This window comes from Rhopalosiphum padi, chromosome 3 (assembly GCF_020882245.1).
Source record: "Rhopalosiphum padi isolate XX-2018 chromosome 3, ASM2088224v1, whole genome shotgun sequence".
Lineage (NCBI taxonomy): Eukaryota > Metazoa > Arthropoda > Insecta > Hemiptera > Aphididae > Rhopalosiphum > Rhopalosiphum padi.
Genome location: NC_083599.1, coordinates 6,279,960 through 6,299,896, shown reverse-complemented (window position 1 = coordinate 6,299,896; position 19,937 = coordinate 6,279,960). Strand labels below are relative to the sequence as shown.

General features: G+C 25.8%; 1 protein-coding gene across 4 annotated transcripts; it reads right to left on the bottom strand.

Annotated features, from left to right (window-relative positions):
- Positions 1-114: 114 nt before the first annotated feature.
- On the bottom strand, positions 115-7,875 carry LOC132923720 (beta-lactamase-like protein 2 homolog). Of its 4 annotated transcripts, none has more exons than XM_060987666.1 (7): positions 7,746-7,875; positions 7,006-7,286; positions 5,464-5,633; positions 4,521-4,632; positions 4,252-4,450; positions 2,624-2,752; positions 115-2,530 (listed from the first exon to the last, which is right to left on the bottom strand). In XM_060987666.1, the coding sequence occupies exons 2-7, from the start codon at positions 7,263-7,265 to the stop codon at positions 2,411-2,413; spliced, it is 990 nt and encodes a 329-aa protein (XP_060843649.1). In that variant the 5' UTR covers positions 7,266-7,286; positions 7,746-7,875; the 3' UTR covers positions 115-2,410. The 4 variants fall into 4 exon arrangements, with proteins under 4 accessions (XP_060843649.1, XP_060843647.1, XP_060843646.1 ...); XM_060987664.1 differs by lacking the exon at positions 7,746-7,875 and adding an exon at positions 7,583-7,663; XM_060987663.1 differs by lacking the exon at positions 7,746-7,875 and adding an exon at positions 7,364-7,576.
- Positions 7,876-19,937: the final 12,062 nt, after the last annotated feature.

The window sequence follows — 19,937 nt, the reverse complement described above, 5'->3', positions numbered from 1 at the left end:
TATCGATAAACTACATAGTTCGATAATAAATTACTAATACAAGTTTATGTAGATACATATTATGATGCTATACATTTTTTATAAAACCTTAAAGTTTAAATAAAAAGCAATGTCTTTTAATTTGTAACTGAGTTGTTATTAACAGATTATAATGCTAAATACTGAAAGGTTTAGTATTTTTCATTAAATATTTTATATAAAAAAAATATAAATTATTATTCTATAAGCTTTTACATTTTTAATACTACATAATATATTATTTTATTTGAAAACTACAAATTACCATATTTTAACACTTTGACTGCGGCATGGTTTGACCTGAGCGATTCTCCTATACTGAACATTTTTCGTAATAATAGTAGTAAGTACTCGTATAATTAAAATATGAAAAATATCCGGAATTTCAAACCACCGCAAATTAAATAATTTAAATTGTTTATCTGTACGGTGGCGCAAGCACAACATGCTGGTATTATTGGGAGAGTTTGGAAAGTAATACAGGTTGTCAACACCCGCCACATAGAACAAATACGATTTGTCGATGTCAGCAGTCAAAGTGTTAGATACAGGTGTTATTTATTTTTAAATATACACTATTTTTTTATTTTTATAATTTAACACGTCATTATTATCGCTATTTAATATTGATGTTGAGTAAGTGTTGCACTCACCTTGTTGTTTTGTCATCATTATTTATTATATAATAAACATAAAATATTGAAACCAACACCAAATTATTTATATTTTAATCTATTAATAAAAAGGTTCTGACAACTTTTCTTAATTATAAATATAGTGAAACTTCCATAATATAACAAACTTCCATTTTACAAAATGTTCTGTTTAAAGAAATATTTTTAAGAATTATGACCTTTATTGTTAATGAATACGTAATTCTATTAAACAAATTCCTCCATCTTACAAATTTTTTTTGTTGCTTATTCGACTTCGTTATATGGAAGTTTCACTGTATTTTAAACAATAAAAATTAATTTATAATTTTTTATACATTAAAATATAATAATAACCTAACCTAACGGGATCAGGGTCTGTATTATCCAAATTTTCTAAATAATTAATTTTTTACAATTCTCTAAGCCACAAAATAACATTTCAAACATTTTAGAATAAAACAAAAACAAAGATATATGCACACGTTTACAAAAAACAAAATCACATTGATACTATTGAATGAACTTAGCTTACTTTTATAGATACTAATAACTTTGCATGTAAATATCTAATCAAGAATTATTCATAAAATTATTATATTTACGAAAGTCTATTTAGATAAATGTCGATTGAATGTATAAATTGTATCAGATGAATCAAGGTATAAATTAGGGGTCGCGGTTGTGAACGGGTATTAGAATACACGGGTACACGGAGCCCGGATACCCGGGTAAATAATATATTAAAGCTCGTGTATTTAATATCCGTGTATACTCGTGTATTTAATACCCGTGCGTATATTGTATATTAATTCAAAATTCAGATATACTTTAATATAAATATTTTTTTTGCTAACTTTTCCTAACTCTTTATACAAGTCTTTATAAGATTAAATAGCACAACAAGTTAATTATATTAATACTCATTTATTATAAGTTATTTTTATAGTTATTAGTTATGCTTAAAAATTAGTATGACGCATTCGTTTATCGTATAATATTATATAGGCATAAACACTAAAAGCTATAAGTATAATAATATAAAAGAGAATAATATTAAAACTGGTTTTAAGATTCAAACATAAATATTCGCAAAGTTATCTTATTGCCAATTTTATTGCTTTACATTTACGTACCTACTACCTATGTATGCTTTTTATCTAAACATTTTTGGTGATTTTAAAATTGCTCGATACGATTTTATTTAAATATATGAGTATTTAAGGTCACGGGTATTTAAATACCCGGGTATACACGGGTATTTTTATAACACGGGCTTTAACCCCGTCATAGGTAAAAACACGGGTATCCGTGTAGTTCATTACATGTGTAATCGCGACCTCTAGTATAAATAAAACAGTGGCTCTCAAAATGCTAACAAGGTGAGTGATGTGCCCACCACGAGACCAATGACAGATTAATATAATATTACAAACAGAATAAAATAAATATACTAATTAATTAATTAAAAATGATTTCATTTGTTATAGTTAGAATTTATAATTAAAATTGTTGTTTATTTCAATATTATGTTGGTACATTATTAGCCACTTATAATTCATTCATGCATTCATGCATCATATTTTATAAGTTTTTAATTAATATAATTCCAATCTTTAGTTATAATTGTTAACTTGTACAAATTTTAAATTTACCAGTTTAACATTATTTATACAAAAAAAAAAAAATACATTTAAAATTATAACAACTTAAATTTAAAATATATTCTATCAAAAACCTCATTGTTCTTTGATTCTCCATTTATCATCAATTAGAACCAGTTTTCCGTCTTTTGATAATTTAGCAAGATGATTTTTCACAATATACGATGCTACTCTCTTGTAATCATTGGGAATAACCTAAGCAAATTAAAAAATATATTAAACAAAAATACAATGTTAGATTCATAATATATAAGGAAAAAAAATCTAATAATAAAAGTTTGTACTTACTTTATACATTTCACTTACAATTTCTTCTTCAGACAATGATCTAGATGGACTTTTATTAATCAAATTATACAATTCCATTTCTCTTTCTAATCGATGCTTAATATAATTATTTACTCGAACAATTGGATCCTAAAAAATAAACATTTTTAAGTTATTCAATGTATGTTATACAATAACAATTAAAATCATAAAAAAAATGCATTACACAACACAAACAAAAATTCAATATATTAGTTGGAAACGAAACTTAATGCATTAAAAAAATCTTAGATGTGCAACAATTTTTTTTTATACAAAATTGTAATTATACTGGAATAGACTTGTAAAAATACATAATTATTCAAAGAGTGTAATTATATGTAAAAGTATTTATATATGTTACGGTCAATGTGGTCCTGCCCGGGCAATGTAAATCATGAATTTTTTTTAACCAACTAATATTATTTTTTATTATTATTATAAATTATAATCATTAACTATTTATAGTATTCATTTTTTTAAAAAACAATGATTATTAATTTTATTCATGTACCAAAATATTACATATTTTTCACTGTATTTCCTTTTCTCTCACATGACTCGCAAAAATTTTAATATGACATTATTGTTTCTCTAGTTATATTTTTAAATTTTATATTTATTTCATATTCCATACAATTTCTACCACCGTGCCCAATAGATAAATGTATTTTATGTAAAATTTTAAATAACTCTTCATTATAAGCATATAATTTTATACAATTACCTTCTGTAGTTACTGGCATAATTAATTTTTCGTCTCCTAGTACTGTCATTACGTCATATTTTTTCATTAATTTTGAATTAGTTTTCTTCTCTAGCTTCAGTTGTTTTAAATAATTAATTATTTCATAATATTTAGATTTACTAATAAAATTACTGTTAGTCTTTTTCATTTCGATAACTTATATTTGTCCAAATGTTCGTAAAATTTGGATTCCATTTTTAAAACATGTACAAAGTAACGAAGTATATAGTGTCGTTTATAAAAATAAAACGATGATACATACTTGTTAATTTGTTTTGTTATTCCATTAAAATATTTGTAATATTTTGGTACATGAATAAAATTAATAATCATTGTTTTTTAAAAAAATGAATACTATAAATAGTTAATGATTATAATTTATAATAATAATAAAAAATAATATTAGTTGGTTAAAAAAAATTCATGATTTACATTGCCCGGGCAGGACCACATTGACCGGGCAATGTACGTATTGCCCGGTATTCCACATTGCCCGTAACATATACATAATATTTTAAATTATCTATAAAACTTATTATTAATTTAACTTGACACGGTAAGCAGTTCAAGACTAACTAATAACACGAGCAAAATTACCAATACACTTATTAACAGCTATCTTCCAAGATAGTAAAGTACTATTTTAAATATAATAATAATTATAGATTTATAAGCCAAATAATCTTATTATTGATAAAAAAAAAAACCTCATATACAATGATCTAACCCCCCAGCTGCTAAAAACTTATTCATAAGCAAAAGAAAACCTTTTATGGATAACTAATATTGTAACCAGGTTCCCTCGACCATGTTACAGTATCTTAACATTTTATGTTTAAAAATAACTAAATATATTAATTACTTTTATAACAGAACCGTGACCAGGAAATATAACTGTTGGGTTTAGATCTAAAATCAATTGTAATGAGTTTAAATATTCAGTTAGATCTTCAAACACAGTAGTTCCCTCTCCAAGCACACAATCAGCAGAGAACAATGCATTATCTTCTTCCAAAAACATAACTATATGATCAGTTGTATGTCCTGGTGTATGATAAATTCTGAAAATATTATATGGTAAAAATATAATTTTTATTTAATATTAATAGCAAAGGAAGAATAAATAATTACATTAAAGTAGCACCTTCAACATGAAACTTTTGTTTATTCTCAACAAAATGTAGTGGAAAGTTGTAATCCCGCTTTTTACCTATTTTTGGATTAAACTTCCAAACTTTGCATTCTAAAATATAAATTAATATTTATTTATATTCTTATTAAGAAAATATTATTTAATTTTGATAAAATATAAAAATATAAACCATTTATGATTATTAATACAAATTATACAGATTAAAATTGATATTGAAACACATTTTAGAAAAGTGACAATAACTTATAAGAATTTAATATGAAAAATGTAAAAAAAAATGGTATTTTAATTATACGAGTAGCTATTTAAAAAAAAAATAATAATAATATATTTTTACAAAAGATTTTTCATAAATATTAAAATATCATGTTTTGTTTTAAAAATTTTAATTTTAAATGCACAAATTATAAGCAATGGCTTTAGAAATTCATTCAAGTTATAAACAAAATTATTTACTATTTATTGACATATTTTTTAAACTTATAACTACTATGAATATTAATTTTACTTTTATTTTTTTATAATCTTAACAGTAATTAATGGCTTAAATAGCATAGTAGTTCTTTTGAATTTATACAGAATATAAATTTGTAGACTTATATGAATTCTACAGTTAAAAGTCTGTATGCTCTACTTCTAATTAGGTATGTCTCACCAAAATTTAATATTAGTAATAAATATATTCCATGAAATTTGTTGTTAACATAATATCAATAATCGTGTATAAAAATAATTGTATGACAATACAAGAAGTGTACTTGCATAATTTATGGTTATTTAACTTGAAATATTCTGTAACATTTACATTATACATAGTTTTTCTAAAAGCTGGCATGTTAACACTTGCTATAGATTCATCAAAATGTAATTTATTCTACTCTAATATAATTATATGCATTAGGTATATATTTTATAAGTTACCATTTTTATTAGTGATCATATCCAACACATTATTTACCCCGCCAATATGATCTGAGTGCCAATGTGATATTATAATATGATCAAGTTGAAAATTATACTTAATCATTGTTTCTTGAAGATTTTTTATGTATTCCGGAAAGTTTGGCTCTCCTGTGTCAATCAATATACGTCTGTAATAAAATATAATATTAATAAATAAAATAAAAATGTAATTTTAATATAAAATAATTATAATTTATACAATAAATAGCGTAAAACTCAAAAATATACTTATCTAATTAAAATGATAAAAACTTTTTTAATAGTTAGACAATGATATTAGATTTTTAGTTATTATTACTAAGGCTGGATTTATATACATTAGCATCTTTTTTTCTTTTTTGCCATTTCTGATTACTGCTTTTTTTATAATGAAATCATTAAATATCATTACATATTTTAACTATTAAGATTTAAAATGCATGTATATTTAAACAGTGATGATTAGTAAGAGAAAAAAAATTAAATTTTATCTGTACAAAAAATATCCAAGGTTTTATATAGGTATAGTAGGTATTAAGTATGTTTCACTTGATAAAAGTATAAACATTGTTGAAAACGCCAAAATCAAACTTGGTCTATACAAATGCTTAAAAGATCAATAAAAAATTACAAAAACCCATAAGAAAATATTGAGGACTAAAATCTATGTCAATAATATGTAATACTTGAAATGGAAACTAATACATGAATAAAGATTGGGAAGTTGCAAAATTTAAAAACTCAACAATTAAGATATGTGATGTTGAACAGTGGCTTTTTATCCAACAGAAGATCATTTTTGAAAATTTTAAACTTTTCATCATTGTTTTATATTATACATTTAAATAACATTAATAGCTTACGCTTATAATAATAATTTTTTAATAAGATTTTAGAACTTAAAAATGTAGTTTTTATGTTTTAAATATCATGTTTTTTTCACATTTTATGTTGCATATTTTTGCATATTTTCAAAAAAAATAAACACATATTTTACAATCACCTAACTTTAATTATTACCCTGGCATAATCAAGATTTTACTGATTACACCTCAATATTATTATATATTTTATAACTAGAAGCTCATGTCCCAAGTATTTACAAAAGTGTATAAGTAAAATGTATTTAAAATATATAATATGTTTTTGATGAGAAATAAAAACCTAAAAACATTTTTAACTATATAAATTTATGTTGCAATTTTAATGTTAGTGTACAAATTTGTCCTATTGTAGATCATGATAATACAAATATGCATTACCATTTTCAGTAGCTAATTCAACTTTAACATACAAAGTATTTTACATTTAATAATTCAAATTGGCTAAAAACATTAATTAAATATCAATGACCAGGAAACCTAAAACTGAGGTGCTGTGTTCTCATAAATTATGTGAAATTTCATATTATTATAAATGGAAAACAGATTAAGAGATGATGACCTAAAAAAAATCTACAACCAAATTTTACAACGTATCACCTAAACCCTATATATTTTGATGCCACTACATAAAACATACCGCTCACCCGTGCCAACCACATAAGTATTCGTACCCTGTAGCGTCATGAAACCAGGATTGCATCCTAACACCCGTAGCACTCTGGGTGAAACGCTGCTGACAGCGGGCAGACGGGGCAACGACATCCTTGAACGGGCTCGTGGTTTTGTGCTGCTGAGTCTACTAATAATCAATTGTGTCGATGGATGGCTGTGATGGCGAACAATTGACAACACAGACATGGGCAACCGCCATCCTAATGGTCGTGTAACGGTGAACATTGACCGACTGCCAATTACGGGCTATGAAATACATCAAAAACATAGTAAGTTATCATCACAACGAATAGTAATAGTAATCAGAAATTCAAAACCATTACCAATCGAGTGTAATACGAGTAGTTGTACTACACCTCAAACTTGACCTACGACTTACGAGCGGCAATTGTCGGCCCACAAGTGCAGTGATATCGGTTCACTGTGTCACGACATGGGTAATTTAATTTAATGACTGACGGTTTTAAGACGTGACCTTAGATCGTAGTAATAGCGCATTACACTTAATTGGCATGATTTTATAAATTAACCTACGTTTTTACCTGTAATTATTATATAGTTAAAGAGTTCGACAGCGTGATAAAAAATCGTGAAGTTATTGAACCAAGATAACGTTATCTCGACTAATAATATAATATTATTATACAATGTTTATATTAATTTATAGCGTTATAAATTAATATTTTTTATGGTTTGAATACCTACTTGACATTTGACAATATTCTTTTAAAATTGGTTCCAATTATTCCAAGTCTGGTTTCATGTGTAATAATGTAATACAATCGTAATATTCTGATATGACGTGATTACTCTGTATTGGATTTATCCACGGCCGGACGTACCTAACAAGGTAAAAATTGATAAATACCTATACATGACATTATGACAAGGTATTAGACCGGTGATAGACCAACATAAAGTCCTACGACCAGAGCTTGCGCTAACGTGCAGTTCATAAAAAATAATATGTTTTGAATTTTTAATAATTAATTCTATATGTCTATGAGCTTATAACATAGGTATCATTTGATATTATTTTGTTCGCCGAATTTATTAGGAATTATGATTGAAACATTGATCATTATTCTATGAATATCAAGAGATTAAATTAACGGTCTTTAAGATAAACCATAGATATCGCCATCGTGTTATGCCGTCAAATATTGTGATTGTGCAATTGTGCTCAAATTAACCATCACCAAATGGAAAATAGTGATTATTTAAAGAATTTGGTTATTTAAACTGTCAATATTTATACATTATGATAATATGATGTATAATATATATATAATATTTCTGATAGTAGGTATGTGTTATTTATGTGTCAAAAGTTTTTACTTCTGTAAAACAAACAGGGTGTGCACTATGCAGCTCTTATAGATACTTTTTAGCGCAAGCTCTGCCTAGGACAATGATTGAAAAAGGCACCAAAATAATTGTGAGTGATTATTCATATTATGTCGAGAGTACCTCAATAGTTCAATATACGTTGGCAAAAATAAAACGGTGGAAATATAGTAAGAAAACTGCAAAGTATAATTGTGCGGAAATACTGTCTTCGTCGTTGGAGTTAACTGATATGCAGTTCAAAATTCAAATTGTACACAACCACATGGGGGGACAATAAATTGCTATTAATATTAATAATAAATTGAACACTTTAAAAAAGAAATTAAATCACGATCGAGAAGAGCTTAGCTGTGACAAACCTAATCAAATATTTTCGAAAGCTGTTAGTAACATACCAGACGAAGCTTTATTATTTTGTTGTAAATGACTAAACGAGTAATATTGTTTCTTATGCATATAAGCATATATTTGAATCCCGGAAAAAAAGAACAATTTTTAAAAATTTTAAATGTATTAATTGATTATATAAATTAAAAAATGATCACTTACTACCTAATACCTACGCACACATTTACATTTACACAATACGCATACACCCATACATAGGCGTGAGTTAAAGCGAATTTAAAAAAAAATGAATAATTCATTATGGTTAATTTAAGATTTAAGCAGGATAAATTTTATGCTATGGTATGCACGTTAAATATGATGAATATAACTCAAAATACTACAAAAATGTTGTTAATAATTTCCAAGGTTTCAGAGGAAGATTTATTTACTGAACTGAAACTTTAAAAAAATTATCAAAATGTTATGCAACTAAATGGTTCTACTAGTGAAATTGTTTATGAATGGGTTTATTAGTTGGAAAAAAACTAGAAATTCCACAGTATATACTTGTGTTTTTAAAACTTTAAAAATGTTTACAATCATACCTGTAACTAACTGTACGTGTGAATGCGTTTTTTTTCAAAATTAACCATAGTAATAAAAAAATGTTAAAACAAATTATGCAGTACAATGGGTCATGAACGTTTGGAGTCATTACTCATTATTACTGCTTTTCACAGATCAAGAAATGTTATCAAAGGTAGATTTAAATGCAGTAATATATGAATTCAATAATATATGGTTAATAGACAAATGTCTCATCTCTATAAGTACACAAAATACGTTTATGATTTCTAGCTATGTAATTCATAATTATTATATTTGTTAGATAATTATACTTTATTTTAATTTATTAGTACCGGTTTAGTATAAAATATTTAAAATAATATACTTAAAATTATATTTTACTATGTAAGAACATGGTTAAATCGGTTAAAATGGTTGATCAGACATCAGAAGGCCGATAATAAATATAGGCACTAGCCGCTTTTATAGTCTGCGCAGTGCGCACGCTTATGCACCCACATCGAAATTTGAGTTTTTTAAGATGTATAAATAATTTACAGTTTTAAAATACTCATAACTCGCTTTAAAATTAAAATATAATAAAACACTTATGAGATGCCCTAGATAATGTTCTTAACTTTAAATTTTATAAGAGGTCATTTTACTCTAATTTGAGAAATTAATATGGTTATACCTTACTGATTATAATATAGTCATTATTGTGAACGTAAAATTTGCTATGTTGCGCGTGGATTAGATGGAGACAACATATACCACGCTGATATTCTCTTAATAACCGTCGGTATCTAATCTTTAAGAAAAATGTATAATTTTTAATATCATTTTTAAAATATTGAAATATAAATGTATTTCTTTTAAAAAATGTAGTTTTTTATGAATTTTTATATTTAAATGTATTAAATACATTTGAAATGGAAACTTTTAAATCCAATAAAGGAGTTGAAAAAGTAACTTATTATTTGTATATTATTTTAGAGAAAATTTTACCAGCAACACGCTAAATTTTTTATTTTTTACTCTTGTAAAATTATAATATGATATTATCATTAATTGATAAATGATAAATAATAATAATTTGATATATTTTTCGTGTAAATGTGAATAAATATAATCATTTTTAATCTTCATAATCAATTAATATATTTATTCTTTTTTTATATATTCAAATTTTTACAACTTGTTCTTTTTTCCTTGGTCTTTTTTACCGAATACCCATATATTTGCATATACTCGTATGCTACACGCAGACAATACAGAGTGCAGTCCCACGAAAATTTACCCATTGCTATGTCTTCTAAAATAATAGAGATATTATAATTTTGTTTTTTTATAGAAACTTGCTGGAACATATTTTAATTTAATTTAATTTTTTGGTAAAAAAAAAGTAAAAAAAATCGAAGACAACCATTTTGTAGTTTATTTTTCTGAAAATTTTGACGTTTCAGCATTTTATTTTCTTTATAATATTATGATTTTTAATATTTTTTTTAGTTTGGAGAAACATTGTGAATTATTTCAATTATTGAATACCTTAAATACCATAGAAGTGCCAATGTTATCAAACATGCGGTCGTGCCCGTTTAATAATACAAAGATATTCTCTGAACATAAAAAAAAATATTAAAAACCACGATGCCAATGAAAATAAAATGTTTAAAAGCTAACATTTTAAGAAAAATAAACTATAAAATGGTTATACTCGATTTTTTTCAAATTGAATAAAAAATTATTTTTTTAGCTTTTTCGCCAAAACATATTACCTTAAATTAAAAAATGAAATACATTTAGTCCTTGTTGTCCCTGTGAGTCTTAATTTTGTGCATAATTTTGATATCTCTATTATGTCAGGAGACAGGAGATATCGTAATGGGTAAATATCACGGGACACCCGTATATAATATTATTACATCGTTACGAATGTGTTGAATCAGGGAAATGTCAGATGAGGTGTATATGAGAACCATCCGGTTCCCACGATGGCCTACGTGACTTAAAAGGCTGAGATAGCACATTTTAGATGCTTGGAACGGACCACGGGCACGGGCCCCGAGAGTCGGTGCTCGATTGAGACTATCGAACAATAATAAGTATAACACAGAATCTCGTACAGAACTACAGAACCTTTATTTTATTCAGAAACTCTATAATTATTTATAAATAATTCACAAATGTTAAAATAAGCCTTTCTTTTCAATAAACTGTAGTGATAAATTAAATAGTAATTAAAAAGTATAATTTATTTACAATACCCAGGTTAAAAATTATCCTACGACGGTGCACCACATTTCGGTTTCTACCAAAGAAATTGTTATAAAACGATAAATTAGAAATAAACTAACTAGGTTACAGTAATCTTACATTAAATTTCATAAATTATAATTTTATAGAAGGAAAATACTTTATTTAACCAACATTTTGTTTTTATTTTATTTCGTAGGAAAATATGAAAAAGTTTATGTTTTAAGTGACTGAGCTTTATAGTTAATGGACAGCAGTTTTTATTGATGGATAATAAATCGAAAACTTCCGAAAAATTATAATGTTTGAAACAAATGTCAGCTTACAAATTTTAACAGAAATATAATGCGTAATATAATTAAACTATAATTGAAGAATCTTTAGATAAAAATGGTCACAATATTAGAACAAGATCTAAATAAAAGTTGTAACAGTTGATTTTTTTAAATGAAAATGATTTATTCCTATAATAAATATTTTTACCTGTGATTTTTTTTTAAATAAATAATAACTAGTTTTTTTCTTCGGACTTTTTTACCCGATTATGGCCGTGTTTACTGTTCATTTAATTGCCTAAACGTGACGTTCCACGGGGACTTTTAAGATTATTTTAATAATTATTCGCGCAAAAAAATGTCAATCTCAGCCTAGTAATTATTCGTTGTTTGATGAATGATAATCATTTGTTTTAATTTTTAAACTTAAAAATGCTTAAAGACTTTTTTAAAATATATTTTAAAGAATCATTTTATGTCTAATATATTAAATAAACTAGTATTAAGTGTCTTAAAATCTTAAAAAAATTTATTATTTACCAATTTTTATTTAAAAAATAAATCTCGTGTTTCATATCTTCACACTATGTTGGTTTTATAACAATATTTAAGTTTCAGAGCACCATTTATATAATTTACTGCTATTAATAAGTACTAAAATACCTATGAGTCTATGACCAATATTTAGATTGTAGATTTTAGTTCTAGTGTTTATTTATTATACTATTTAGGTAATGTATGTTCTATGTATCAAAATACCAGAGACATAAATATTTTAAATAGGTATAACTTATTAATATTACTCTAATTAAAAATACATTATTTTGTTTCGATAAAATAAACACACATAAAACGCGTTTTGGGTACCAAGAGCAAACTGTTTGAGACTATTTACTATTTAGTATTTGTTGATACTAACAACGACATATAAGACATTTATTCATCACCAAAACGATCCGAAAAAAGATTTTTACCTCTTAAAAAGATATTATCAAAGCCCAAAGGACAAAGCCACAAAGATACCAGAAACACTAAAATCGGTTAGTATGATAAAAGCAAATATTTTAGTAAACATTAAACAGTTTTGTCATACAATTATTTCTAAAACGATTTTTAATAAACTGTGCAGTTTGCTCTTGGTGTCTCCGTGAAAACAATAAGATTGTTTAAAGTAATTGATTAGGTACAGATGATGAAATCAATATGCGCATTGATGCAACAATGACATTTTAGAAAGTCAACATTTACAAGATATATTATTTACAGAATAGTCATATATGTGTTCATTAGAACCATAATTTTGTAGGATGATAGTAATGATTGTATAAATAAAATGTATAAAATAATAAATACATTTTATATATTATAATATAATTAGAATTGGAACATTAAATTATTATTTACAAATCCGAATTGATTTACCAACTTTATCAACTGAGAAAATAATGATAGTAATAGTAATAGTAATATGAAATACAAGCATTAGCGATACCCATACAATTCAGAAATCCTTATTTAGTGAAATATCTAACAAATATAAAAGTCTATGTGTTATAGTGTTTATTAAGCTAACCGTATAGAGTCGTAATATTATTATTAATAGTTGCATATTAATTATACTCTATAATTGAAAATTATTTTTAAAATTTCGCAATAATCATAATTCTTAAGTATAATATTACCTGGACAAGTATAAGCCTTTACATCATTTTAATATTATACATATATCAAATCAGCATAACGTATTCCACACGAAAAACCAAATTCACAGAATGTACTAAATGTAGTTACAATATTATGTCGGAATGCCCGGAATTATATAAATATGTATTGCCAGAAATTTCTAAGGGTTATGAAAAATAATATAATATAGAATATACTATATTATTTATCAATAACAATTTATAGTAAAATAGGTATAAAATAAAAAAAAAGAAAATAATACCTAAACTAATTTTAAATTCTGAACAGAGTGATGAATGTATTAATTTTACAATGATGGGTGTGTTTTTTTATTTAATTTTTTTTTTTTTGTGTGTGTCATCACGTTTTGGAGTAGTAATAATGCTTTGATTTTTGTCTTCAGTCCCTCTTTGAAAAGGAAAATTCATGTAGTGGGTACATTGGGGGGTTAAAAGTAAATAATTTCCAGTAATTTTCAAAAGTGCTAGGAAAAACCCTAAAAAAGTAACAGAAAACGGGAATTTTTACGCATAACCAGTTTTGGACAAAATCGATTTTTTTATTTTACTGTAACTTAAAAACGAACGATTGTAAACATTTGAAATGTTCACTAAATGTTTATATTAGCGTTATCTATTTACGATTAATAGACAATTAAAATTTTCGATTTTTCTAAGTTTTTTTTTGAAATGCCGATAAAATCTTTAAAATTTAATACAAGGTTTATTATAAATTGTATACTCATCGTAGTAAAAAAAAAAAATCAAAAATCGTTAGTCACAATTTTTATTTATAAGCATTTAAAGTTCAAATGTTTACGAAATATATCAAAATCGCGAAAATTTGCTAGGAATTTCGAAGTTGAAAATTCATAACATTTTTGTGATTTATCTTAAATTCTTAAGGTTAAAAAAACCCAATATAAGGTTTTCCATAACTTTTTTTTCAAATAACTGAAAAAAAAATTCAGCATCAATATAGAAAAAAATTTATGAACGTATGAAATTTAATTTTTTATGAAATCACGTAAAATAACGATATAAATTACAATTTAAATATAGGTACCTAATAATATAATATATCCTACTAATTATATTACTGTATTATCCTAGACTGACAAATCATTCCCGTTCAGAATCGTTTTATAATCGTTTACAATGATACATGACACACGTCATTGCATTCAAATTTAACACATCCATTATAGTGACCTACTCTCCATCTCAACTATATAGCAAAGCGATACCCACTTGCCCACCCTTTTTATATTTATTTTTTTTTTAAGTACACGACAATTTTTAACATATTCAGTTCACGTTTATCTATATTTTCTGTTGACATTGTTATGCATATTCATCACCACCTAGTGCAAGAACATTTATAAACGATTTTCACGTAAATACGATTTCAAACATCAAAGAGTTAACCTAGAAAAGGAGTAAAAGGAAATATCACTGGTAGCCGGTAAGTATAGCTGTTATCAATAAATAGCCAATATGATTAAAATTCTGTAAATATTTGGGAAAATAACTTCATTGCAGTTATTATTTTAAACTTTAAATTACTATTGTATTTTTGGGCATCTTCTTTTTTATTTTTTGATGCCATACTATCATACTATCATAATACTATATCATATCACACCTATATTCATATGACGTAAACTTCATGTGACGAAGGTAGTTATTTATTTTTTAATTAATAATAATATTAATATACAATAAAAAGTAAATACAACGTTTAAATATTTTTTTGTTTACCTGTCCACTCTTTAGTCGATTATTAATTTATATTTTATGGCTTATACTTGAAATTATATCAAGCGAACTGTATCTGAAGACAAACTTATACACATAGAAGACCAGTTAAATATTGTGTGTTGTCTTCCTATTATTAGCCGAGTGTTGTCATATAGCTAGTATTAAATTCCTTACAGGGTTATTAAATAATAACATCAATTCATCTATACATTCTATACTGCTCTCTCTAATCTGTTACAATAAAGTCCCATCTCCTTCCACTGTGGCACTGCCCCTTCTATTTATCTCATGCCACCACGAACTATATGGCTAATGAACTTTTAAAACGTCTAATGTCTATAATTGCTATTTGCTAATGCAAATCCTGACGCGTCCCGCAATAGCTACAAGTGCAAAACCATGGCCAAATCACCGAATATCATGCCAATTATGTCTTTAACGATTTTCTATTACTCTTAATATATTCATGAATAATTTATAAATTACCTATAAGTTATTGTAATTGTACATTATCTGTTATTTCAATTACAATTATTTCAAATGTTGTATGTTTTAAAAGGCTCAGTCCATAGAATTAAAATAAAATAAATATGTTATTAATCGCAAAACATTGGCCACTACAAATCAATTGCTAAATTATTTAAGATAAAAATTAAGAAATTGACGTCATAACTGAAGACATAAGTTTCAAATTTTACGAGTATACTCCCATAAATAATTTGTAAATTGTATAATATTGTGTAACAGTATTATACATTAATCGACGTATTATTATAATAAAAGAAAATGATAAGATATTCGATAATTTTGTAAATTTTATTACTATATTATAAAGCATCATTTTTTATTTTACAAGAGATAAACGACACAGGTCGCTGGCGTGTGTTCACTATATCGAACAGTCGCCAACCGGCACCGCATCAAGGTAGTCGCGATAACCCACAAGTACCAACAAACACTATAGTCTTATCGTTTGATTTAAAATAAGATTAAACAGAAATATATTTTTTAATAACATTAAATTTAATGGCTTTACAATTGTATACGATATTTGTGCTTGCTAGCTTGTATATGTTTTTTACACAATCCCTTTATTCAGTATTCGGTTTGGAATAGCAATATTAAATAATTTTTAAACAAATAGGTACTAATATTAATTTTGATATTGAGCATAGGACATGGCAAAAATGACTATATTCATTTAGATAGAACGTGTAAAATGGTAACAATTACAGTACTTCATCGTTTTCTATAATAAATAGTTGAATATTTTGAAACTAAACTTAACCAGAAAGAATCTATATTCATATTTTAATATTAAATATTGTTCGTATAGTAAAATTGAAACACGTATCATTGAAATCATTCTTTTCGTCGTTAATCGTTATTAAGATTAAGACTCATAGACTAGATTAAGTCTAAACTCTGAACCTACGGTAAGCATTTGCAAGGTCGTTAGGTACACAGATACGTGATTGTGATATGTATTTAGGTATTTGTTAAATTTGAATTCAATTGCTATAATTAGGTTAGGTTATAAATCAACGAGAAATGACCAAGTACAAAACTTTGACAACGATGGCTAGAGAAACGTGGAAGTTGTTAAAAACCTTATATCAAAAAAATAAATTTTACAATGTATAGGTACATCTGGTTAAATTAATTTTTGCATAAAACATTGCATTTATTGTATGACTAATATTACATTTAATTATTATAATAATTAGTAGTACATATATAATATATGATATATAACTTATATCAATTAATATTATTATCATACTATATACAGTAAAATCCCGTTACAACGAACTCCAGGGGACCGAATTTTTTTTCGTTATAACGGAAATTTCGTTGAAACGAAAATTCGAATAAGCTCTTTATAAGCCCTGATTTTCGGCGGGGGACTTCTATGACTTTCGTTATAACGGGATTTTTCGTTATATTGGTATTCGTTGTAACGGGAATTTACTGTAATAGGTATATTACTTTTATTAACTTTTCAGTCAATACCATTATACCAATAACTTACCGTTATTTTCCAATTAAAAATTAAACTAAGACACTCATAAACAATATTTTCGAAATTATCCAATAATTATAAAATTTTAACATACGACGTAATATAATTACTTGGATATGATAAGTATTATTAGGTATACCTACTTACAACTAAGACTATGGACGACTACGGATTCAGTAATGGCTCAACCGCTTATCTTTGTTAGGTACGCGATCGAGTCCCAAAAGTACAAAATGGAATGATGAAATTGTTATTATTCTATTTAGGTGTACTACACACGTAATTTTCTTATAATAATAATATAATATTATTGTTATTACAAGAAGAATTTTCTACTATTCGCTATTATTGTTTTCGATGTTAAACATTTCATGATTTTGATGGCACTCCAAACTGTTATAAATAACAACGATGATACCCGAAATAACTATCGATCGGTGTTATTACAGTATAACAATATATTCCCACATTATAATCCTACAATATTGTGTACATAATTATAAAATAATAGCGCAATGCTATCAGAATTTAAAATATGGAAAAATATAATAAATCAAAAATTATCAATTATTAAAAAATATATATTATTATTATTTGCCAGTTTGCCACTTACAGATAAAGAGCATGAAAAATATTCCAATACAAACTGTATCAGTTATTTGGAATAATAAAAAAAAAAGCATGAGATATCCATTTCCCCAATTCCCCCTCCATTGAGTCAAGAACGTCAATGCAAGGTCGTAAAGTTTTTAGTTTTGTATGATGTTTCTTATTATTTTTATTGAAAATGAATAAAACACTGACGAAATAGGCACATATATTCCTATTATTTAATTTTCTATATTACCTATATTCATAATATTTGTTTTTTTGCCCTTTAACACAGACAGCAGTCCATAATAAATGTTAATCAATAATAATAGTGTAATAATATTTTGTAATATATGCCTAGTAAATACTTAATCGTAATATTATAATTATTATCCGTCCAACGATGTTGATAAAAATAAATAAAAACGTTTATCGATGTACATAATATGTAACGTTTAGATAAACTCGTGATGAGGCCGGATTTTAAGTGTTATAATTTATAATACTAATTAGACCACTATTAATTAGCCGTTAATATACTAACAGTATAGCTCACACTACTACAACAATTATAAATTGCTTCACCAATTTTACCATGATGGCCATCACGTGAAACACGGCGTGCTCATGCCTAACCTGCAGTTACTAATTTATTCAATATAATTTATTGATTTCATACATAATGTTCTGTGATAAATAGTTTATAATTCCTGATATGTCTTAATGTTTCTTAAAATTAATATTATTTTAGACAGGCAAGTAGGTAGGTATATATTTTGTGCAATACCTATGTGGTTTTTGTGACTATGTCAACACGATAACACAGTGGTCAAAATATCTCCAACAAATTTATTATTATTATGTATTAATATTATTTCACTCATAATCGTAAAAAAAAAAATATATAAAAAAAATTATGTTTTAAAATTTAATGTTTTGAGCGATTCCTCTTAAGTAAAGAAGGGCTAGAGTTTCATTGAATTTTTTCACTACTTTCAATATCATTTCATCGTGGTTCTTAAATTTTTTTTTTTTTGGACTAGGCTCTCCAGAAATTAATTTTTCTAACCGAACCTGTAAAATATACATTCCATTTTTAATACAATTTATTTTATTCAATATTTTAAATTTGTATGATACAATATCTATTACTACCTTTTGTAAAGCTTGTTCCTATTTTAAAAATGTGATAAACTTCCAAATGGTAACGTGATTTGCTCCTAATGCTGAATTAAATGCATGGTGTCAGCCTTCCACTGAGTTGTTTGTGCGAGGTTTATTTTTCAAAACTCTCATAGCAATTTCATATACTGATTTTAAATTTAGGCGGCATTTATATTTTTGGTTATCGACACAACGCCAAATACATTTATCATTAGCCCCTTTTAATTTTGTATAATATGAATGCGTCGTTTATTAAAAGTTGTTGCCTTTTTGGCTTTTAACAAATTTTAAAGGCATATTTAGGTAGTAGTAACGTTAACACACACGCATAACACAAACCAATGTCACGCAGTGTCAGTGTGTGACACAGTTCCGGCTTTCTCGCTAAATTATTATTTATCGATTAGGTACCTATACATGTAAAATTACTTAATCTGCATTAGTAAGCGGACTATGATAGAGGGAAGTACAAAGTACAATCACTATCATCGTTAATAATAACATTTTCTCTATCAGATGGCTATAGAATAAATCGTGTTCGAGGGAATCGGGAGATATTTGTATTGGAAATAATTTTGACGGAGATATTTTTAATAGAGATATTTTGTCGTATAACCAACACAGCACGTTGTACGAGGACGCACGTATCTATAAACAATTTAGGGAAAAAATCAAACGGACCTACGCGACTGTATAGGGTTTGAAATGTAATGTTCGGGCTAAATTTTCATAAACTGTAGATTCTGTCCGTATTATTATGATGAATATAAATTTATTCGAAACCGTTCTCTATTAGAACAATTATTTTGTGTGATCCCAATCGTAAATTAGTGTACTTATAGTAAACGCATAAAATTTAAAAGAATCTGATTATAATTACATGAGCCGTATGTAT